This window comes from Amblyraja radiata, chromosome 35 (genome assembly GCF_010909765.2).
Source record: "Amblyraja radiata isolate CabotCenter1 chromosome 35, sAmbRad1.1.pri, whole genome shotgun sequence".
NCBI lineage: Eukaryota > Metazoa > Chordata > Chondrichthyes > Rajiformes > Rajidae > Amblyraja > Amblyraja radiata.
The window spans coordinates 11,407,881-11,426,847 of record NC_045990.1 but is presented as its reverse complement, the minus strand read 5'-3'; the positions used below and the strand labels follow the sequence as shown (position 1 = coordinate 11,426,847).

The 18,967-nt window shown below is 49.3% G+C and overlaps 2 protein-coding genes and 5 non-coding genes across 8 annotated transcripts; 4 read left to right on the top strand and 3 right to left on the bottom strand.

Moving 5' to 3' along the window:
- Positions 1-667: 667 nt before the first annotated feature.
- Positions 668-749, bottom strand: trnal-aag. Its single transcript has one exon. It is a non-coding gene; the product is annotated as a tRNA-Leu (tRNA).
- A 2,026-nt stretch (positions 750-2,775) lies between these two features.
- On the bottom strand, positions 2,776-6,900 carry LOC116991933 (tigger transposable element-derived protein 1-like). 2 transcript variants are annotated; one of them, XM_033050923.1, is made up of 2 exons: positions 6,836-6,900; positions 2,776-4,603 (listed from the first exon to the last, which is right to left on the bottom strand). In XM_033050923.1, the coding sequence occupies exon 2, from the start codon at positions 4,600-4,602 to the stop codon at positions 2,917-2,919; it is 1,686 nt and encodes a 561-aa protein (XP_032906814.1). In that variant the 5' UTR covers position 4,603; positions 6,836-6,900; the 3' UTR covers positions 2,776-2,916. The 2 variants fall into 2 exon arrangements, with proteins under 2 accessions (XP_032906814.1, XP_032906812.1); XM_033050921.1 differs by having other exon boundaries at positions 2,776-4,724; positions 6,840-6,900.
- A 264-nt stretch (positions 6,901-7,164) lies between these two features.
- On the top strand, positions 7,165-9,736 carry LOC116991948 (tigger transposable element-derived protein 1-like). Its single transcript, XM_033050959.1, has 2 exons — positions 7,165-7,205; positions 8,346-9,736. The coding sequence occupies exon 2, from the start codon at positions 8,414-8,416 to the stop codon at positions 9,605-9,607; it is 1,194 nt and encodes a 397-aa protein (XP_032906850.1). The 5' UTR covers positions 7,165-7,205; positions 8,346-8,413; the 3' UTR covers positions 9,608-9,736.
- A 1,184-nt stretch (positions 9,737-10,920) lies between these two features.
- Positions 10,921-10,992, bottom strand: trnaw-cca. Its single transcript has one exon. It is a non-coding gene; the product is annotated as a tRNA-Trp (tRNA).
- A 1,302-nt stretch (positions 10,993-12,294) lies between these two features.
- On the top strand, positions 12,295-12,367 carry trnav-cac. The gene has a single exon. It is a non-coding gene; the product is annotated as a tRNA-Val (tRNA).
- A 2,376-nt stretch (positions 12,368-14,743) lies between these two features.
- trnav-cac lies at positions 14,744-14,816 on the top strand. Its single transcript has one exon. It is a non-coding gene; the product is annotated as a tRNA-Val (tRNA).
- Positions 14,817-17,936: 3,120 nt separating this feature from the next.
- trnav-cac lies at positions 17,937-18,009 on the top strand. Its single transcript has one exon. It is a non-coding gene; the product is annotated as a tRNA-Val (tRNA).
- Positions 18,010-18,967: the final 958 nt, after the last annotated feature.

Here is an 18,967-nt window from a genome sequence, read left to right as displayed (position 1 = left end):
ACACACACACACACACACACACACACACACACACACACACACACACACACACACACACACAGACACAGACACACACACACACACACACACACACACACACACACACACACACACAGACACAGACACACACACACACACACACACACACACACACACACAGACACAGACACACACACACACACACACACACACACAGACACAGACACACACACACACACACACACACACACACACACACACACACACACACACACACACACACACACACACACACACACACACATACACACACACACACACACACACACACACACATACACACTGGCACACACACACACACACACATACACACACACACACACACACACACACATACACACACACACACACACACACACACACACACACACATACACACTCACACACATACACACTCACTCACACACACACTCACTCTCACACACACACACACACACACACACACACACACACACACACACACACACACACACAAATATATGTTTACTGTTATCTGTTGTGCTGCTACAAGAAAAAAGAATCGCTCCGTTTCCGCTACGTGTGGCATCAAAACACTCGACGCTCTGTGTGAAAACGTGGTCCCCCACCCCGCATATTCCTTATCTTTCATCTCACTTTAAAACAGTGATGGCAACGGTGGGATTCGAACCCACGCCCCCGAAGAGACTGGAGCCTTAATCCAGCGCCTTAGACCGCTCGGCCACGCTACCCACTCTGCCTGTGACACCGTGGGTTTCCTCCGGGTACTTTATTTTCTTCCCACATCCTCAAACTGTTCCTGGTTTGTTGGTTAATTAATTGGACCCTTAAAAAGTGCCCCCTTAGTGTGTCGGGATTGAATGAGAAAGTGGGATAACAGAACTGGAGTGAATTGGTGATCGAGGGTCGGTGCGGCCAAAGGGCCTATTTCCATGCTGTGCCTCTAAACCAAATCTAGAGGGTCGGAGCTATAGGGAGAGGTTGAGCAGGCTGGGTCTCTATTCCTTGGAGCGCAGGAGGATGAGGGGTGATCTTATTGAGTTGGATAAAAATTATGAGAGGAATAGATCGGGTATACGCTCAGAGTCTCTTGCCCATAGTAGGGGAATCGAGGACCAGAGGACATGGGTTTCAAAGGTTTAAAATTGTTTTTATTGTCACGTGCACCAATTAAGGTACAGTGATATGTAAATTACCATACAGCCATACGAAAAAAAAGCAACAAGACACACAACTACATATAAGTTAACATAAACATCCACCACAGCGGATTCCCCACATTCCCCACTGTGATGGAAGGCAATAAAGTCTAATCTTCTGCCCCAGGGCAGTCGAACCATTCATCGGGGCGATCGAAGTTCCCGCGTCGGCGCGGTCGAAGCTCCTACGGCTTGGAGCTCCCAAAGTCAGTCCCCAGCAGAATCCTCCAGCTCCTCGATGTTAGGCCGCAGTGTGGACGAAGATACGATACGGGAAAAAATCGCAACTCCGTCGAGGTAAGTGATCAAAAGAAACTTCCCCAACCCCCCCTCTCCACCCCCCACATAAAACAAGCTAAAAAACAATACAAACATACATTTAACACATACTAAAGAAAGTTAAGGAAGGGACAGACAGACTGTTGCCAAGGAAGCCATTTCTGGCGCCACTGGTGGTGTAGGTTTAAGGTGAAGGGGAAAATATTTAATAGAACCTGAGGGATAACCTTTTCACACAGTGGTGGTGGGTGTATGGAACACGCTGCCGGAGGAGGTAGTTGAGGCTGGGACTATCCCAACATTTAAGAAACAGTTAGACAGGTGCAGGTATAGGACAGGTTTGTAGGATTATGGACCAAACGCGGGCAGGTGGGACTAGTGTAAATGGGTCATGTTGGCCAGTGTGGGCAAGTTGGGCCGAAGGGCCTGTATCCACGCTGCATCACTCTATGACTATGACTCTAAGCCAATATTGCTCAATGGAGCATCAGTCATATCAGTATCAGTGCAGAGCGCTCACAGCTGGAGTGTGTGGCTGTGATCGAACAGCAGTCAGTCATCCGCCTTGTGACCACAGCTACTCCAGTTCAAATCCCAGTCATGGCAAGTTATACTTCATGCGTTTGACCGTAAGCCTCCCCCACATCTTTAATACTCATCTTTTGGGATCAAAGGAAGGGCTCGCACCTCAAGTGGGTCCCCACTTCACCATTACATTGGGGTGAAAGAAAAGACAGAAAAATAGATACAAAAACCTGGGTTTCGGCCCGAAACGTTGCCTATTTTCTTCGCTCCATAGATGCTGCCTCACCCGCTCAGTTTCTCCAGCACTTTTGTCTATCTACAAAAAGCTGGAGTAACTCAGCGTGTCAGGCAGCATCTCTGGAGAAAATAGATAGGTGACGTTGCGGGTCAAGACCTTCTTCAGACTCAAGTAGGATCCTGACCCAAAAAAATCTGAAGGATCCCGACCCAAAACGTCACCTATCCATGTTCTCCAGCGATGTCACCCGATCCACTGAGTTACTCCAGCATTTTATGTCTATCATTGGTATAAGCCAACTTCTGCAGTTCCTTTTTTATTATGGAGAATGCACAATGTGTGTTTACTTGGATGTGAGACCTCAGATTCAAACTCCATTCCTGTCTCCCACTTTATCCATTCAACTGGTTGTCAGTCTGAACTAGATAGAAATATGAACTGATTTGAATTGAAATGAAATACATTTAATTGAATTGAATCCAACTGAATTCAATTCAATACGAATAAATGGAGACATATATTAAATATACGTAATAGTTTAATAATGTTATTAGTTGGTAATATTAATAGTATTCATAATTGGTACACACAAACATACAGTGGTGAGTGGAGCAGTGTGCAGTGTGGTTGTTGTGATGGGGCAGGAGTGGACTATAGTCACACGGGGGGAGAGGGAGGCTCTGTTTTGCAGACCAGCAAAGTATCGAGAGTTATTTGTTGCTGCCGGCGTATTTTCTCCTTGTACAAGTCCTTGTAGCAGCTGACGGCGTCCTGCAGTAAGCGGCCGACCTTCAGGCTGCGCTCCCGGTTCGGGTCGTTGACGCTGAGGATGTCCACCACCTGGTCGATGTAGGTCAAGGCGTCGGACAGGTGGTCGGTGGTGAGCTGAAGTGGGGCGGGCGGCGAGTCTGTGTCGTCCACCGCTTCCGAGGCTCGCTCTTGCTCCAGCCACACGAGGTCTTCATCGGACAGGTCCTCCTGGTGTGAGTCCAACAGCTGGATCACATCGCCCTCCACCACGTTGTGAAAGCCGGCCTCGTTGGCCAGCGCAACAATATCCCTGGTGATCTTCTCCACCGTCTCCGCTGGCGGCAGGCTCGTGTTGTTCGTACAACCCGGCCAGACGTGTTTCCAAGCGCCGTTCATTGTGGACGCTTCCATCTCGCCCCACGCCTCGGCTATGTTGTCCATCGCACTCATGATGTTAAACTTGTCCAAAAGCTCCCGCACGGTTGGTTTACTTTCCCCATCAGTCGCACACACCAATTGCTGGAGAGTCCTCCTTAAGTAATAGCGCTTGAAGTTGGCAATCACACCCTGCTCCATGGGTTGGTACAGGGCGGCCGTCTCCTTGGGCAGGTACTCAACTCTCACCGTGCTGGAGAGGTCGTTCAGGTTGAGTGGGCGGCTGGGCCCGTTCTTTAGAATGAGCAAAGCCTTGTTGGGGATGTTGCGCTGGGCACAGTACCTCTCCACCGCCGGGCAGAAGTGGTTAATGAACCAGTCGTGGAAGATGGACATTGTCATCCACGCTTTGCGGTTGGAGCGCCAGATCACAGGGAGGCTGGGCTTGGCGTAGCCACTGAGAGCTCTGGGACTCTCACACCCGTACACCAACACGGGCTTCAACTTGAAATCCCCCGCGGCGTTGCCTCCCATCAGTAGCGTCAGCCGGTCTTTGGAAGCATTCAAGCTCCCTGCAGTCTTCTCATCTTGTGAAATAAAGGTCCTGTCGGGCAGGCGTTTCCAATAAAGACTTGTTTCCTCCACATTAAACACCTGTCCTGGCAGATACCCATCTTCATCAATCACCTTCTTCAAGACACTGGGTGAATTCCTCACAGCTCCAAAGTCTGTACCAACAAGGTTACCACTGACTTTAATATTGTGTAGATTAAATCGCTTGCAAAACCTGTCGAACCAACTTTTACTTGCCAGGAATGGTTTTACTCGGGCACCGCTGTCCTTTTCCTTCACTAAGTTGTTGTACAGCCTCTTGGCCTTGGCTTGGATGACCATGGAACTTAAAGGCACCTTGCGTTCAGCCTGGTCCTCGATCCACAGGCTCAGCAGCCGTTCCATGCTGAGCATCACCTCGCTGCGGCGAAGGAACAGGGTTCGAGCGCTCACTGGCGCGGCAACTTTGGCGATCGCCTTGATCTTGTCCCTGCTGTCCCGTATTGTTCCCACCGTGGATTTAGCCAGCACCAAGGTTCTAGCGATGGCACTCAGTTTCTCTCCGGCGTCGAACCTTCGTAAGATATCCAGCTTCACGTCCAGGGAAATCCCTTTCCGGGGTCGTTTAGGCTTGCCTCTGAGGCCCACTGGCCTTCGTTTCGACATTCTGACGGTCAATAAGATGGACGGGCGACTCCAGTAACACTCTGCAAGGTAGAGGAAGCAATCTCAACCTGCCCGTGCTATATGAAGTCAAACAAAACCACCATACTGGGCCAGTTGGATTCCTGGGGGGGGAAAGGACAACATTTCCAGTGATTTATAAAGACAAATATCAGCTTCCCGAACTGTATTGATACGCCTGGATCAGAAGATATTAGTTAAAACAAAATTTAACCCGTGATCAGGATTGAACCCGGGTCTGTAAACACTGTGAGAGGCAGCAACTCTACCGCTGCGCCACCGTGCCGCTACACCGTGATGAGAGACCACAGGCTATCTACCGACAGCCCTCGTGTTTTGTTGCAGATGTATTTACTCAGTGAGATTTACTCCCTTTTTGTTCTGCTGGTGTAAAGGGAACGTGGTCAGTGAGGCCAAATCACTGGATGGACTTAAGAGAGAGTTAGATAGAGCTCTAGGGGCTAGTGGAGTCAAGGGATACGGGGAGAAGGCAGGCACGGGTTATTGATAGGGGACGATCAGCCATGATCACAATGAATGGCGGTGCTGGCTCGAAGGGCCGAATGGCCTCCTCCTGCACCTATTTGCTATGTTTCTGCGTTTTTACTCCAGCACTTTGTGTCTTTTTTTGTAAACCAGCATCTGCAGTTCCTTGTATCCAAAAGTTTAAAGGAGATGTGTGGGGAAAGTTATTTTTACACAGAAAGTGATAGGTTGTGGAACATACTTCCAGTGGTAGTGGAAGCAGGGGAGATGTTGGCCTTTAAGAGCCTTTGAGATAGGCACAAGGATATGCAGGGAATGGATCACATGCAGACAGAGATTAGGTGCAGGAGTAGGCCATTCGGCCTTTCGAGCCAGCACCGCCATTCAATGTGATCATGACTGATCATCCCCAATCAGTACCCCGTTCCTGCCTTCTCCCCATATCCCCTGACTCCGCTATCCTTAAGAGCCCTATCTCGCTCTCTCTTGAAAGTATCCAGAGAACCGGCCTCCACCGCCCTCTGAGGCAGAGAATTCCACAGACTCACCACTCTCTGTGAGAAAAAGTGTTTCCTCGTCTCCGTTCTAAAAAGCTTACCCCTTATTCTTAAACTGTGGCCCCTGGTTCTGGACTCCCCCAACATCGGGAACATGTTTCCTGCCTCCAGCGTGTCCAAACCTTAACAATCTTATATGTTTCAATGAGATTCCCTCTCATCCTTCTAAACTACAGAGTGTACAAGCCCAGCCGCTCCATTCTCTCAACATATGACAGTTCGCGATTCTGCTCAGGTGTCATGGCCTTATACAGAGAGGGGTAAACACACACACACACACACACACACACACGCACACACACACACACACACACACACACACACACACACACACACACACACACACACGCACACGCACACGCACACACACACACACACACTCACACGCACGCACACGCGCACACGCACGCACACACACACACACGCGCACACACACACGCACACGCACACACACACACACACACGCACACACACACACACACACACTCGGAATGCAGTAACAAGGAACTGCAGATGCTGGTTTAAACCGTAGACAGACACTAACAGCTGGAGTAAGGAGGTTAGGCAACATCTGAGGACAAAAGGAACAGGTGACGTTTCGGGTTGAGACCCTTCTTCAGACGGACACGGAGCGCTGGAGTAAATCGGTGGGTCAGGCAGCATCTCTGGAGAACATGGATAGGCGACGTTTCACACACTGAGGGCAGAGGCCGGAAACACAGCGAGACAATAGTCCTTCCGGACGGTCAAGAGACTGTGACTGCGTTGCATTAAGGGCAGCAAGCGTTGAAGATTGCGTGCACATATTATCATCAGGTTGCAACGAGGTCGGTATCGAGAGAGGGAGGGGGAGAGAGAGGGAGAGGGAGAGAGAGGGAGGAGAGGAGAGAGAGGGAGGAGAGGGAGGGAGAGAGGGGGAGAGAGGGAGAGGCAGAGTTTGGGCATTCAGTAATTGGGACATTTCTCAGCCAGAGACAGAGAGACAGAGGCAGGGACTCCCAGTGTGCGAGGCCATGTGACTGGGACAAAGAGCGGCTCTCAGTCACACACACACACACAGAGGGCCACAAACGCATACAGCAGCCGGCTCACACACCGCCAAGCACGGGCAGTGGCTCCGGCACAGGCCGGGAGCGCTGGCTACACACACACAGACAGAGAGGCAACACCACTCACCAACAGTCAGCAGAGGTAAATCGCCTCTACTCGTGATCTGCAGCCTGCCCGCTCGCAGTTCCTGTGTACTCACTGACTTGCGATGCATTCAGGGAAATGTAGTTCCCAAACAGGTGGTTAGCACAGACAAGGCCAGAGAAGGGTCTCGACCCGAAACGTCACCCATTCCTTCTCTCCACAGATGCTGCCTGTCCCGCTGAGTTACTCCAGCATTTTGTGTCTATCTTCGGTGTAAACCAGCATCTGCAGTTTATTCCACCACAGTACTTACTGTATGCGCGTCCCCATGGACTACATTTCCCAGTGAGCAGAGCGGGGGGCGCGAACACGCGGCGGCGGGAGCGCGCAGGGTCCCAGGAGCAGTGGGTGAGTGTCGGTGCGGGGCTGTGCGGGAGCGGCCGCTCGGCCCGCCCGCGTCTAACCCCTGTCTGTCTGTCTGTCTGTGTGGGCTTGTGTATGTGTGTGTGTGTAAGGCTGCCCCAGTCTCCACCGTCCCGGCCCCGGCCTCTCTCCCTCACTCCCTCACCCCGGGGCTGGTTGATTTCAGAGACGTGAATCCGCTTTGTTTCAGTGGCATTATCTTCAATGTATTTCCTTGCTGTCGTCCAGTCTGCAATTCAGCCCCTACACCGCCCGGAAGCATTCATCTCTCTCACTGTGTATCCGGCCTCTGAATGTGAGTCTGCCTGACTGTGTGTGTGTCAACAACACTCGCTTGTGTGTGTGTGTGTGTGTGTGTGTGTGTGTGTGTGGTGTGTGTTCCTCCTGTATCTGTCTCTGTGCCCCTGCCTCTTGTCTCTGTGCTCCCAGTCTCTGAGTGCCCCCTGTATCTGTGCCCACCAACCCAGTGTATGTGCCCCCACCCCTTGCCCGTCTCAGTGCTCCCCCCTTCCCTGCCTGCCCCCTCCTTTTGTCTCTGTGCTTCCTTGTGACCGAGTGACCCCTCCTACCTCTGTCTGTGAGTGCCCCAGCCTCTCTAAATGTCCCCTGTATCTGAAGAAGTTTGTAACAGTGGCTGGACACATGCCAAATATCCTCAAACTCCTCAGGTGGAGACGTTGATGTGCCATATTGGCTGTCACATCAATGTGGTCGGTCCACGACAATTCATTGGCAATATTAACACCACAAAGAAACTGAAGCCTTGAGGGTTCCATCACCTGTGCATTTATTCTCTCCTTGGTTTCTCTGCTTTGCTGCCTCAGTGTCTCTGCATCTTGCTCGTGCCTCATGTCCCTGCCTCTGCCTGGAACCGTTTATGCTTATGCCCGGTGTATACCATCCTCAAGAACGTAGACAGCACAAAAACAGGCCATCTCTGTCATGCTGTCTCAGTTCAGGTCTACTAAATGGATAGGAAAGGTGTAGAAGGATATGAGCCAAACGTGGGTAACTGGGACTATTGTGATGGGGCAGTTTGGTCAGTATGGACGAGTTGGGCCGAAGGGCCTGTTTCTGTGCTCTATGTCTATGACCTGACCATGCTTTTGTTGTCTCCCGTTCTAGCTCCTCGTCTAAATAACCCCTCCCTGTGCGTAAGAGTGAGTGGCGACGCTGCCTTATTTTAAGCTGATATGGGATCCGCGAGGAATTATCCCATAGTATTGAAAAAGATCATCGATGATGGAGGATATCTGCCAGGACAGGTGTTTAATGTGGAGGAAACAAGTCTGTATTGGAAACGCCTGCCCGATAGGACCTTTATTTCACAAGGTGAGAAGACTGCAGGGAGCTTGAATGCTTCCAAAGACCGGTTGACGCTACTGATGGGAGGCAACGCCGCGGGGGATTTCAAGTTGAAGCCCGTGTTGGTGTACGGGTGTGAGAGTCCCAGAGCTCTCAGTGGCTACGCCAAGCCCAGCCTCCCTGTGATCTGGCGCTCCAACCGCAAAGCGTGGATGACAATGTCCATCTTCCACGACTGGTTCATTAACCACTTCTGCCCGGCGGTGGAGAGGTACTGTGCCCAGCGCAACATCCCCAACAAGGCTTTGCTCATTCTAATGAACGGGCCCAGCCGCCCACTCAACCTGAACGACCTCTCCAGCACGGTGAGAGTTGAGTACCTGCCCAAGGAGACGGCCGCCTTGTACCAACCCATGGAGCAGGGTGTGATTGCCAACTTCAAGCGCTATTACTTAAGGAGGACTCTCCAGCAGTTGGTGTGTGCGACTGATGGGGAAAGTAAACCAACCGTGCGGGAGCTTTTGGACAAGTTTAACATCATGAGTGCGATGGACAACATAGCTGAGGCGTGGGTCGAGGTGGAAGCGTCCACAATGAACGGCGCTTGGAAACACGTCTGGCCGGGTTGTACGAACAACACGAGCCTGCCGCCAGCGGAGACGGTGGAGAAGATCACCAGGGATATTGTGGCGCTGGCCAACGAGGCCGGCTTTCACAGCGTGGTGGAGGGCGATGTGATCCAGCTGTTGGACTCAAACCAGGAGGACCTGTCCGATGAAGACCTCGTGTGGCTGGAGCAAGAGCGAGCCTCGGAAGCGGTGGACGACACAGACTCGCCGCCCGCCCCACTTCAGCTCACCACCGACCACCTGTCCGACGCCTTGACCTACATCGACCAGGTGGTGGACATCCTCAGCGTCAACGACCCGAACCGGGAGCGCAGCCTGAAGGTCGGCCGCTTACTGCAGGACGCCGTCAGCTGCTACAAGAACTTGTACAAGGAGAAGATACGCCGGCAGCAACAAACAACTCTCCGGGCTGTTCTCATCTGCAAAACAGAGCCCCCCACTCCCTCTGTGTAACCTAACCCCACCACCACCGCCCCATCACACACACTCCGACTAATACCCCTCTAGTTTTGTGTGTACTATTATTGGTTGTGAGTAGCATTAAAGTATCTTTCCTATATTTAATACACCTTTGGAAGCGTATCTCTCGAGGTTTTTTGTCCCCTTCAGGGTCTATATTATCACATGTACCGAGGTTTTGCATAAAGTTCAGTAACTTATTACCACGGTCTCTCAAAACACACACATTCCACAGAGCAGGGGCGTTTCGGGTCTGAAGAAGGGTCCCGGGGTGGTTCATGTATGGAATGAGCTGCCAGAGGAGGTAGTTGAGGCAGGTACTTTCACAGCATTATAGAAAACATTTAGACTGGTACCAGGATACGACAGGTTTAGAGGGATACGGGCCAAACGAAGGCAGGTGGGACTGGTGTACATGGGGCATGATGGTCAGCATGGGTCAGTTGGGCCGAAGGGCCTGTTTCCACGCTGTATCACTCTATGACTCTAATCTGTGTTGCTAGACTTGACTGTCTGGGATCTGGTCTTCTGAAGATTGCGGACTTCCATCCAAAAAGGATCGGACCAGAGATGAACACAATAGTAGGGCGCGCGAAGATTTTGTGAATCCCCAAATCCTGGGGCGCCGCGCGCGACCGCGCGCCACTGCCTACGACACCATGCCTCACCACGCGCCATGCGCGGGTAATGCACGCCATGCGTGTGTCACGTGCGCCGTGACGCGTAAATGATGTCGCGTAAATGACGCGCAAGTGGGACAGGTGAACAATACTTCAAACACCCGATCACCCCTTCACACTGATTCTCATGTGTAGGAAGGAACTGCAGATACTGGTTTACACGGAAGATAGACGCGAAGTGCTGGAGTAACTCAGCGGGTCAGGCAGCATCTGTGGAGAACATGGATGGGTGGCGTCTCACCTATTCCCTATCTCCAGACATGCTGCCTGATCACACTAGTTGGTCCCTTCGTCTACCTTTTGTCTACCTTCGATTTTTCCAGCATCTGCAGTTCTTTCTTAAACACTAGTTCTGCGTTATCATCTTGTCCTCATCCACTCCATACACGCTAGTGGCAATTTAGAGCGGGCCATTTAACCTACAAACCTGCACGTCTTTGGGATGAGGGAAGAAACTGGAGCACCCGGAGGGAACCAACGTGGTCACTGGGAGAACGTGCAACTCAGTGTGGAACCCAGTGCCCTGAATGGTCTCGCCGCTGATAATGCAAGTAAGAATTCCATTGTTCTATCTGGGACATATGACAATAAGACACTCTCTTGATAACAAAATGCATTAAATCATTGTGACCTCGACGTGATTCGAACACGCAGCCTTCTGATCTGGAGTCAGACGCGCTACCGTTGCGCCACGAGATCCACACCTGAACGGACATCACAGTAAGGCCCTACAAATGCCGCCCGACCAACATGCCCCATCTATACTAGTCCCACCTGTCCGCGTTTGGCCCATATCCATCTAAACCTGCCCTATCCATGTACCTGTCTACGTTCCTTTTAAATGTTGTTCCATACGCGCACAACCCTCTGTGTGAAAGGTTTTCCCCTCGGTATCCTATTAAATCTTTCCCCTCTCACCTTAAACCCATGTCATCGGGTGTTTCATTTTCCTGCCCTACATTCTCCATATCCACCCCCCCCCCCCCCCCCCCCCCCCCTCCGCGCTCCAAGTAATAAAGTCATAGACTCCCCAGAGACCCCAGGCCGTAGAGTGCTGGCAACGTCTTGGTAAACCCTAACCCTAACCCCTTCCAGCTAAAGAACATAATTTCTCTCGAAGGGTGGCCAAAAGTGAACATAATACTCCAAACATTTCCCACAACCTTTCCACTATTTCCTCCTCCCATTGCCCTGGTAATGTTTGTCTGAAGAAGAATCCCGAACAGAAAAGTCACCTGTCCATTCCCTCCTCAAATGCCGCCTGACTCACTAGGATATCTCTGGTCTCCCTGGCTCTCGGCCTGAAGAAGGGTCTCGACCTGAAACATGGGCCGCGGAACCGGGGACGCTGGGGGGTGCTGGGGGGGGGTGGGGGGGTGGGGGGGGCGGGGCTGCAGCCCCTCCAATTTTTTTGGCGAGACATGCTTCATAACCCGAAATGATCCGGCCCGCAGCCGCATTTCTCTCTTCTTCTGAGGACCCCCGACATCCAGAATCTCAGAACAAGCGCACAGTGAGTGCGGTAAAACCAAAGATCATAGAGCGGAGTGCTGTGATTAGCCGCCGAGCGGAAGGGAGGGAGGGTGGTCCCGTGGGTCCCGAGAGAGAGACAGAGTCAGTCGGCCCCGGGAGCAAGGGAGGGAGGGAGAGAGAGAGATACATCCCCCCACTTTTTGAGTTGGGGGTGGGTTGTATTATCCTCCAGTTTTTGGAGGTCGAGCAACAACTAAAATAATAGTCGCTCCGCTCCCTCACCGGGTACCCCCGAGGCCGGTGAGCAGTGATCGCTCAGCCCCCCTCTTACAAAAACGTTCCGCGGCCCCTGTGAAACGTCACCCATTCCTTCTCTTCATAGATGCTGTGTGTCCCGCTGAGTTACACCAACTTTTATGTCTATCTGTGGTGTAAACCAGCATCTACAGTTACAACCTTCCTACAGATGTTCCTCCAACATTTCCCCGGCTTTCATGTGCAAGTGATGCACTATGAGTGTTCGTGACAGTTTCTGTAGTGTAGCGGTTATCACGTTCGCCTCACACGCGAAAGGTCCCCAGTTCGACCCTGGGCAGGAACATCATTTTCATTGGGTTGGCACCTGAAGGCCGTATTCGGCCACTCATATGCACCTCTGCAATATATTGCAAATATGCAATACATTTGCTGTTTAATGCTGGAGGCTCCGGCAACATCTCTGGAGACTTTTGTCCAGAGACTCCAGAGATGTTACAAGAAAAGTTGGAGTAGACTGGTAGCATCTTTCGGCAGAAGGAATGGGTGACGTTTCGGGTCGAGACTCTTCTTCAGAGATGTTGTCTGACCCCCTGAGTTACTCAGCTTGTTGTGTCTATCTTTGGTTTAAATCAGGATCTGCTGTTCCTCCCTACACATGAACCACAACTATACATCAATTGCCAGGCTGTGTCTCGCCCCACCACTCTTCCAGCTTTCCCCAGCCGACCTCATTCGGTGTGAAGAAGGGATTCTGTGACTTTATGTTGCCAGAAAAGAGACTTGGGATCGGGAACGATCGAGGCTTGTAATAACGATGACCAAGAAACCTAAGTGGAAGTAGAATTTGCAACACAGGTATAAACATGTATGATATAGGAGAGAGTATAAGAATTCACAAATAATGGTCCTAAACGGAGAACAGACGGCAATGGCAACGGGATGCTAATCCATTGTGTATCGAACGATAGGGGTTGAAACCCATTCACCTTGTGTAATCAATTTCAGAATCAGAATCAGAATCACACTTTATTCGCCAACATATGCGGAATTATTTGCAACATATGCGGAATTTCACTGGCCATGTCAGTCATACAATTAAAAGCAACAGATCACCAACAGATCACTCAAAAACACATTTCAACATGAACATCCACCACAGTGACTCCTACACATTCCTCACTGTGATGGAAGGCGAACTAAAGTTCAAGTCCTTCCTTCAGTACTTCAGTATTTCCCAACCCCCAGCCGTTCCCATTGTCACGCTGAAATTCTCTCTTTTATTTTGAGGGGGGGGGGGGGGGGGGGGGGCGATTTTGCAAGGAACGTTTCTCACTAAGTTTGTGGATTAATCCAATAAATTTGGAAATAAAATGCCACCACGATCGATTTAGTTTTTCTACTCTTTATTCCCCAATTTGCTCGCTCCGATTAACAAGAGCAAACAGAATCAACAGTATTTCATTGTCATATGTCCCAGTGTGTGTATATAAATATATGCATTTACCAATGAAAACAAACAAACAAACAATAATAATGCGAAAAGACAAAGCCATTGCCCCCGTCTATGTAGTTCAGAGTTTATTTGGAGGTTGTGGTGTTTAACAGTCTGATGGCTATTGAACCAATTAACGTTGTATTAATTCCATTAGTATGGGTATCAGGGGTTGCGGGGAGAAGGCTGGAGAATGGGGTTTGGAGGGAGAGATGGATCAGACAAGATTGAATGGCGTAGACTTGATGGGCCGAAAGGTCCAAACAAATTCTATGTTATCCCACTTTCCCATCCACTCCCTACACACTAGGGGCAATGCACAGAGAGCAGTCAACGGGGAGAACGTCCAAACTCCACAAAGACAGCACCCAGGGTTTGGATCGAACCGGCAGACTGATTCCTGGAACTGTGATTGCTTCCTCCTTCCTTTCTGAATAAGGGTTCCTACCCAAAGCGTTGTCTGTCCATTCCCTCCACAGTTGCCGCCTGACCTACTGAGTTACTCCAGCACTTTTCCAGCCCCGTTTATATCAACGGTTGGAAGGGTCAAGAGCTTCAAATTCCTGGGCGTGCACATCTCTGAAGATCTTTCCTGGTCCGAGAACACTAATGCAATTATCAAGAAAGCTCATCAGCGCCTCTACATCCTGAGAAGATTACGGAGAGTGGGTTTGTCAAGGAGGACTATCTCTAACTTCTACAGGTGCACACTAGAGAGCATGCTGACCAGTTGCATCATGGCTTGGTTCAGCAACTTGAGCGCCCTGGAGAGGAAAAGACTGCAAAAAGTAGTAAACACTGCCCAGTCCATCATCGGCTCTGACCTTCCTTCCATCGAGGGGATTTATCGCAGTCGCTGCCTCAAAAAGGCTGTCAGTATCATCAAAGACCCACACCATCCTGGCCACCCACTCATCTCCCTGCTACCTTCAGGTAGAAGGTACAGGAGCCTGAAGACTGCAACGACCAGGTTCAGGAATACCTACTTCCCCACAGCCATCAGGCTATTAAACTTGACTCGGAAAAAACTCTGAACATTAATAACCCATTACCTGTTATTTGCACTTTATCAGTTTATTTATTCATGTGTGTATATATTTATATTATGGTATATGGACACACTAGTCTATTTTGTAGTAAATGCCTACTATGTTCTGTATGCTGAAGCAAAGCACTTGAACTCACTTGAACTTGAACACTTACACACTGGTGTCTTTGTGCGTGGCGGTTTCTGTAGTGTAGTGGTTATCACGTTCGCCTCACACGCGAAAGGTCCCCAGTTCGATCCTGGGCAGGAATATCATTTTCATTCTTGCTCTAGGTTGGCACCTGAAGGCCGTCTTCGGCCACATATGCACCTCTACAATAACCGCCCAGACATCTTCCAGCAATACATTTACTGTTTTCAAAAACCTACTCCCTGCTGGAGGAACTTAGTGGGTCCGGCAGCATCTCTGGAGACTTTTGTCCCGAGATCTCAAAAAAAGTTGGAGTAGACTGGTAGCATCTTTGGACAGAAGGAATGGGTGACGTTTCGGGTTGAGACCCTTCTTCAGACTCTTCTCCAGAGATGTTGCCTGACCCCTGAGTCTCATCCATACCCCGTAACACTGCTCTCTCTCCCCATCCCCGCACACGCAACAAGGGCAGAGTCCCTCTGGTCCTCACCTTTCACCCCACTAGCCGCCAAATACAACACACAATCCTCCGCCATTTCCGCCACCTCCAACGTGACCCCACCACTCGCCACATCTTCCCATCTCCCCCCATGTCTGCCTTCCGCAAAGACCGCTCCCTCCGCAACTCCCTCGTCAATTCTTCCCTTCCCCCCGCACCACCCCCTCCCCGGGAACTTTCCGTTGCAACCGCAAGAAATGCAACACCTGTCCCTTCACCTCCCCCCTCGACTCCATTCAAGGACCCAAGCAGTCGTTCCAGGTGCGACAAAGGTTCACCTGTATCTCCTCCAACCTCATCTACTGCATCCGCTGCTCTAGATGTCAGCTGATTTACAGGCGAGACCAAGCGTAGGTTGGGCGATCGTTTCGCCGAACACCTCCGCTCAGTCCGCAAAAACCTGAACTCCCGGTGGCTCAGCACTTCAACTCCCCCTCCCATTCCCAATCCGACCTCTCTGTCCTGGGTCTCCTCCATTGCCAGAGTGAGCAACAGCGGAAATTGGAGGAACAGCACCTCATATTCCGTCTGGGGACCTTGCGTCCTTATGGCATTAACATTGAATTCTCCCAATTTTGCTAGCCCCTGCTGTCTCCTCCCCTTCCTTAACCCTCTAGCTGTCTCCTCCCACCCTCCCATCCGCCCGCCCTCGGGCTCCACCCCCTCCTCCCCTTTTCCTTCTTTCTCCCACCCCCCATCAGTCTGAAGAAGGGTTTCGGCCCGAAACGTCGCCTATTTCCTTCGCTCCATAGATGCTGCTGCACCCGCTGAGTTTCCCCAGCAATTTTGTGTACCCTGAGTTACTTAGCTTGTTGTGTCTATCTTTGGTTTAAATCGGGATCTGCTGATCCTCCCTACACATGAACCACAACTATACATCAATTGCCAGGCTTTGTCTCGCCCCACCACTCTTCCAGCTTTCTTCAGCCGATCTCATTCGGTGTGAAGAAGGGATTCTGTGACTTTATGTTGCCAGAAAAGAGTGTTGGGATCGGGAACGATCGAGGCTTGTAATAACGATGACCAAGAAACCCAAGTGGAAGTAGAATTTGCAACACAAGTATAAACATGTATGATATAGGAGAGAATATAAGAATTCTCAAATAATAGTCATAAACGGAGAACAGACAAGGTGGTCCAGGGGTAAAGGCAATAGAATGCATCGAACGAAAGGGTTGAAACCCATCCTCCTCGTGAACTGTAACCATTTGCCTTCAGTATTTCCTAACCCCATCCCTGCCCATTGTCACGCTGAAAATCTATCTTTTGGGGGGGCGGGAGCATATTTTGCAAGGAATGTTTCTCACTAGGTTTGGCAAATGATCCAATGAACTTGGAAATAAAATGCCACCACGATCGATTTAGTTCTTCCACTATTTATTCCTAAATCTGCTCGCTCACATTAACAAGAGACAAGAATCAACAGCCTTTTATTGTCATATGTCCCAGTGTGTGTATACAAATATATATATTGTGTGTAAGATTATATATGTATTTTATAATGTTTTTATATGCAATGAATTTTTATGTAATGTCTGGACCTTGAGTCCGAAATAAAGTTTATTATATATATGTGTATTCAATGTGCGTGGTTCAATAGCCATCCAGCTGTTAAACACGACAATCTCCAAATAAACTTGAACGACATAGACTTGGGGTCTGAAGAAGGGTTTCGGCCCGAAACGTCACCCATTTCCTCCGCTCCATAGATGCTGTTGCACCCGCTGAGTTTCTCCAGCATTTTTGTGTACCTTAGACTTGGGGACAATGGTTTTGTCTTTTTGCACTATTATCGTTTGTTTGTTTTTATTGGTATGCATGTGTATAATATAAATATATACATTTATAAATATATATCTATACACACACACACACACACACACACACACTCACACACACACACACACACACACACACACACACACACACACGCTCACACACGCACACACACACATACACACACACACACACATACACACTATATATAATAATTTATAATATACGTAATATATAATATAAATGTATATCATATAATATATATAATAATATATAATAATATGTGTATAATATATATTATATATATGTGTGTGTGTATATATACAATATTATATATATATATATATATTGTGTGTGTATATATATATATATATATATATATATAGATATATATTTTTAAATGTATATATTTATATATTACAATGCATACCACTTTAAAAAACAAACAAACAAAATAGTCCAAACAAGACAAAACCATTGTCACCAAGTCTATGTTCGTCAAGTTTATTTGGAGGTAGTAGTTGTTCAACAGCCTGATTGCTATTTGAAACCAATTGCCGTCTGGATTAATTTGATTAGTTACTGGGTTGTCAGGGGTTACTGGGAGAAGGCAGGAGAATGGGGTTAAGAGGGGGAGATAGATCAGACATGATTGAATGGCGGAGTAGACTTGTTGGGCCGAAACGTCCAAACAAATTCTATGTTATCCCACTTTCTCATCCACTCCCTACATACTAGGGGCAGTTCACAGAGAGCAGTCAACAGGGAGAACGTCCAAACTCCACAAAGACAGCACCCAGGGTTAGGATCGAACCGGCAGACTGAATCCAGGAACTGTGATTGCTTCCTCCGTCCTCTCTGAATAAGGGTTCCTACCCAAAGCGTTGTCTGTCCATTCCCTCCACAGATGCCGCCTGACCCACTGAGTTACTCCAGCACTTACCCACTGGTGTCTCCGTGTGTTGTGGTTTCTGTAGTGTAGTGGTTATCACGTTCGCCTCACACGCGAAAGGTCCCCAGTTCGATCCTGGGCAGAAACATTATTTTCGCTCTTGCTCCACTTTGTCACCCGAATGCGTTTCCCGGGCCGCTCACATTCACCTTTACAACAGTCGCCCAAACATCTCACGGCCAATAGATGCAACACCTGCCGTTTTCAAAGACTTATTCCCTCCTATGGCTGTACGAAGCAAAGATCTTGTACCAAAGCTATAAGATCTTTGGTACGAAGGACAGGACTATTTCCACACCGCGTCCCCCCCACGAAACCCAATTACTTGCCCGGCTTTGTCCCGCCCCCACCTCTCTTCCACCTTTCTCCAGCCGACGACAATCAGTCTGTAGAAGGGTCCCGACTCTATCCACGACCTCCAGAGATGCTTCCTTTGTTGGGTTTTTTTGCTCTAGATTCCAGTATTTACAATTCCTTGTGTTCGCCTGCTTCGTGACCCGCTGAGTTACAACATGTTGTGTCTATCTTCGGAGTGAACCAACATTTGCACTTTCTTCCTACATGTATTCATCATGTTATCTGTGGATCTAACCACTACTTCCAACTCATCCACACTTCATACTCGATCTGTCTTCCTCACCGTTTTCCACTCTCTAAGTACTGTAAGGAGACGTTGTTATCAATTTAGAAAAAGGATTTGAGTATAAGAGCAGGGAGGTTCTACTGCAGTTGTACAGGGTCTTGGTGAGACCACACCTGGAGTATTACGTACAGTTTTGGTCTCCTAATCTGAGGAAATACATTCTTGCCATAGAGGGAGTACAGAGAAGGTTCACCAAACTGATTCCTGGGATGTCAGGACTTTCATATGAAGAAAGACTGGATAGACTCGGCTTGTACACGCTAGAATTTAGAAGATTGAGGGGGGATCTTATAGAAACTTATAAAATTCTTAAGGGGTTGGATAGGCTAGATGCAGGAAGATTGTTCTCGGTGTTGGGGAAGTCCAGAACTAGGGGTCACAGTTTAAGGATAAGAGGGAAGTC

What these genes read in the sequence shown, in the direction of transcription:
- LOC116991933 (XM_033050923.1), bottom strand. Translation starts at nt 4,602, where the DNA reads ATGTCGAAACGAAGGCCAGTGGGCCTCAGAGGCAAGCCTAAACGACCC.
- LOC116991948 (XM_033050959.1), top strand. Translation starts at nt 8,414, where the DNA reads ATGGGATCCGCGAGGAATTATCCCATAGTATTGAAAAAGATCATCGAT.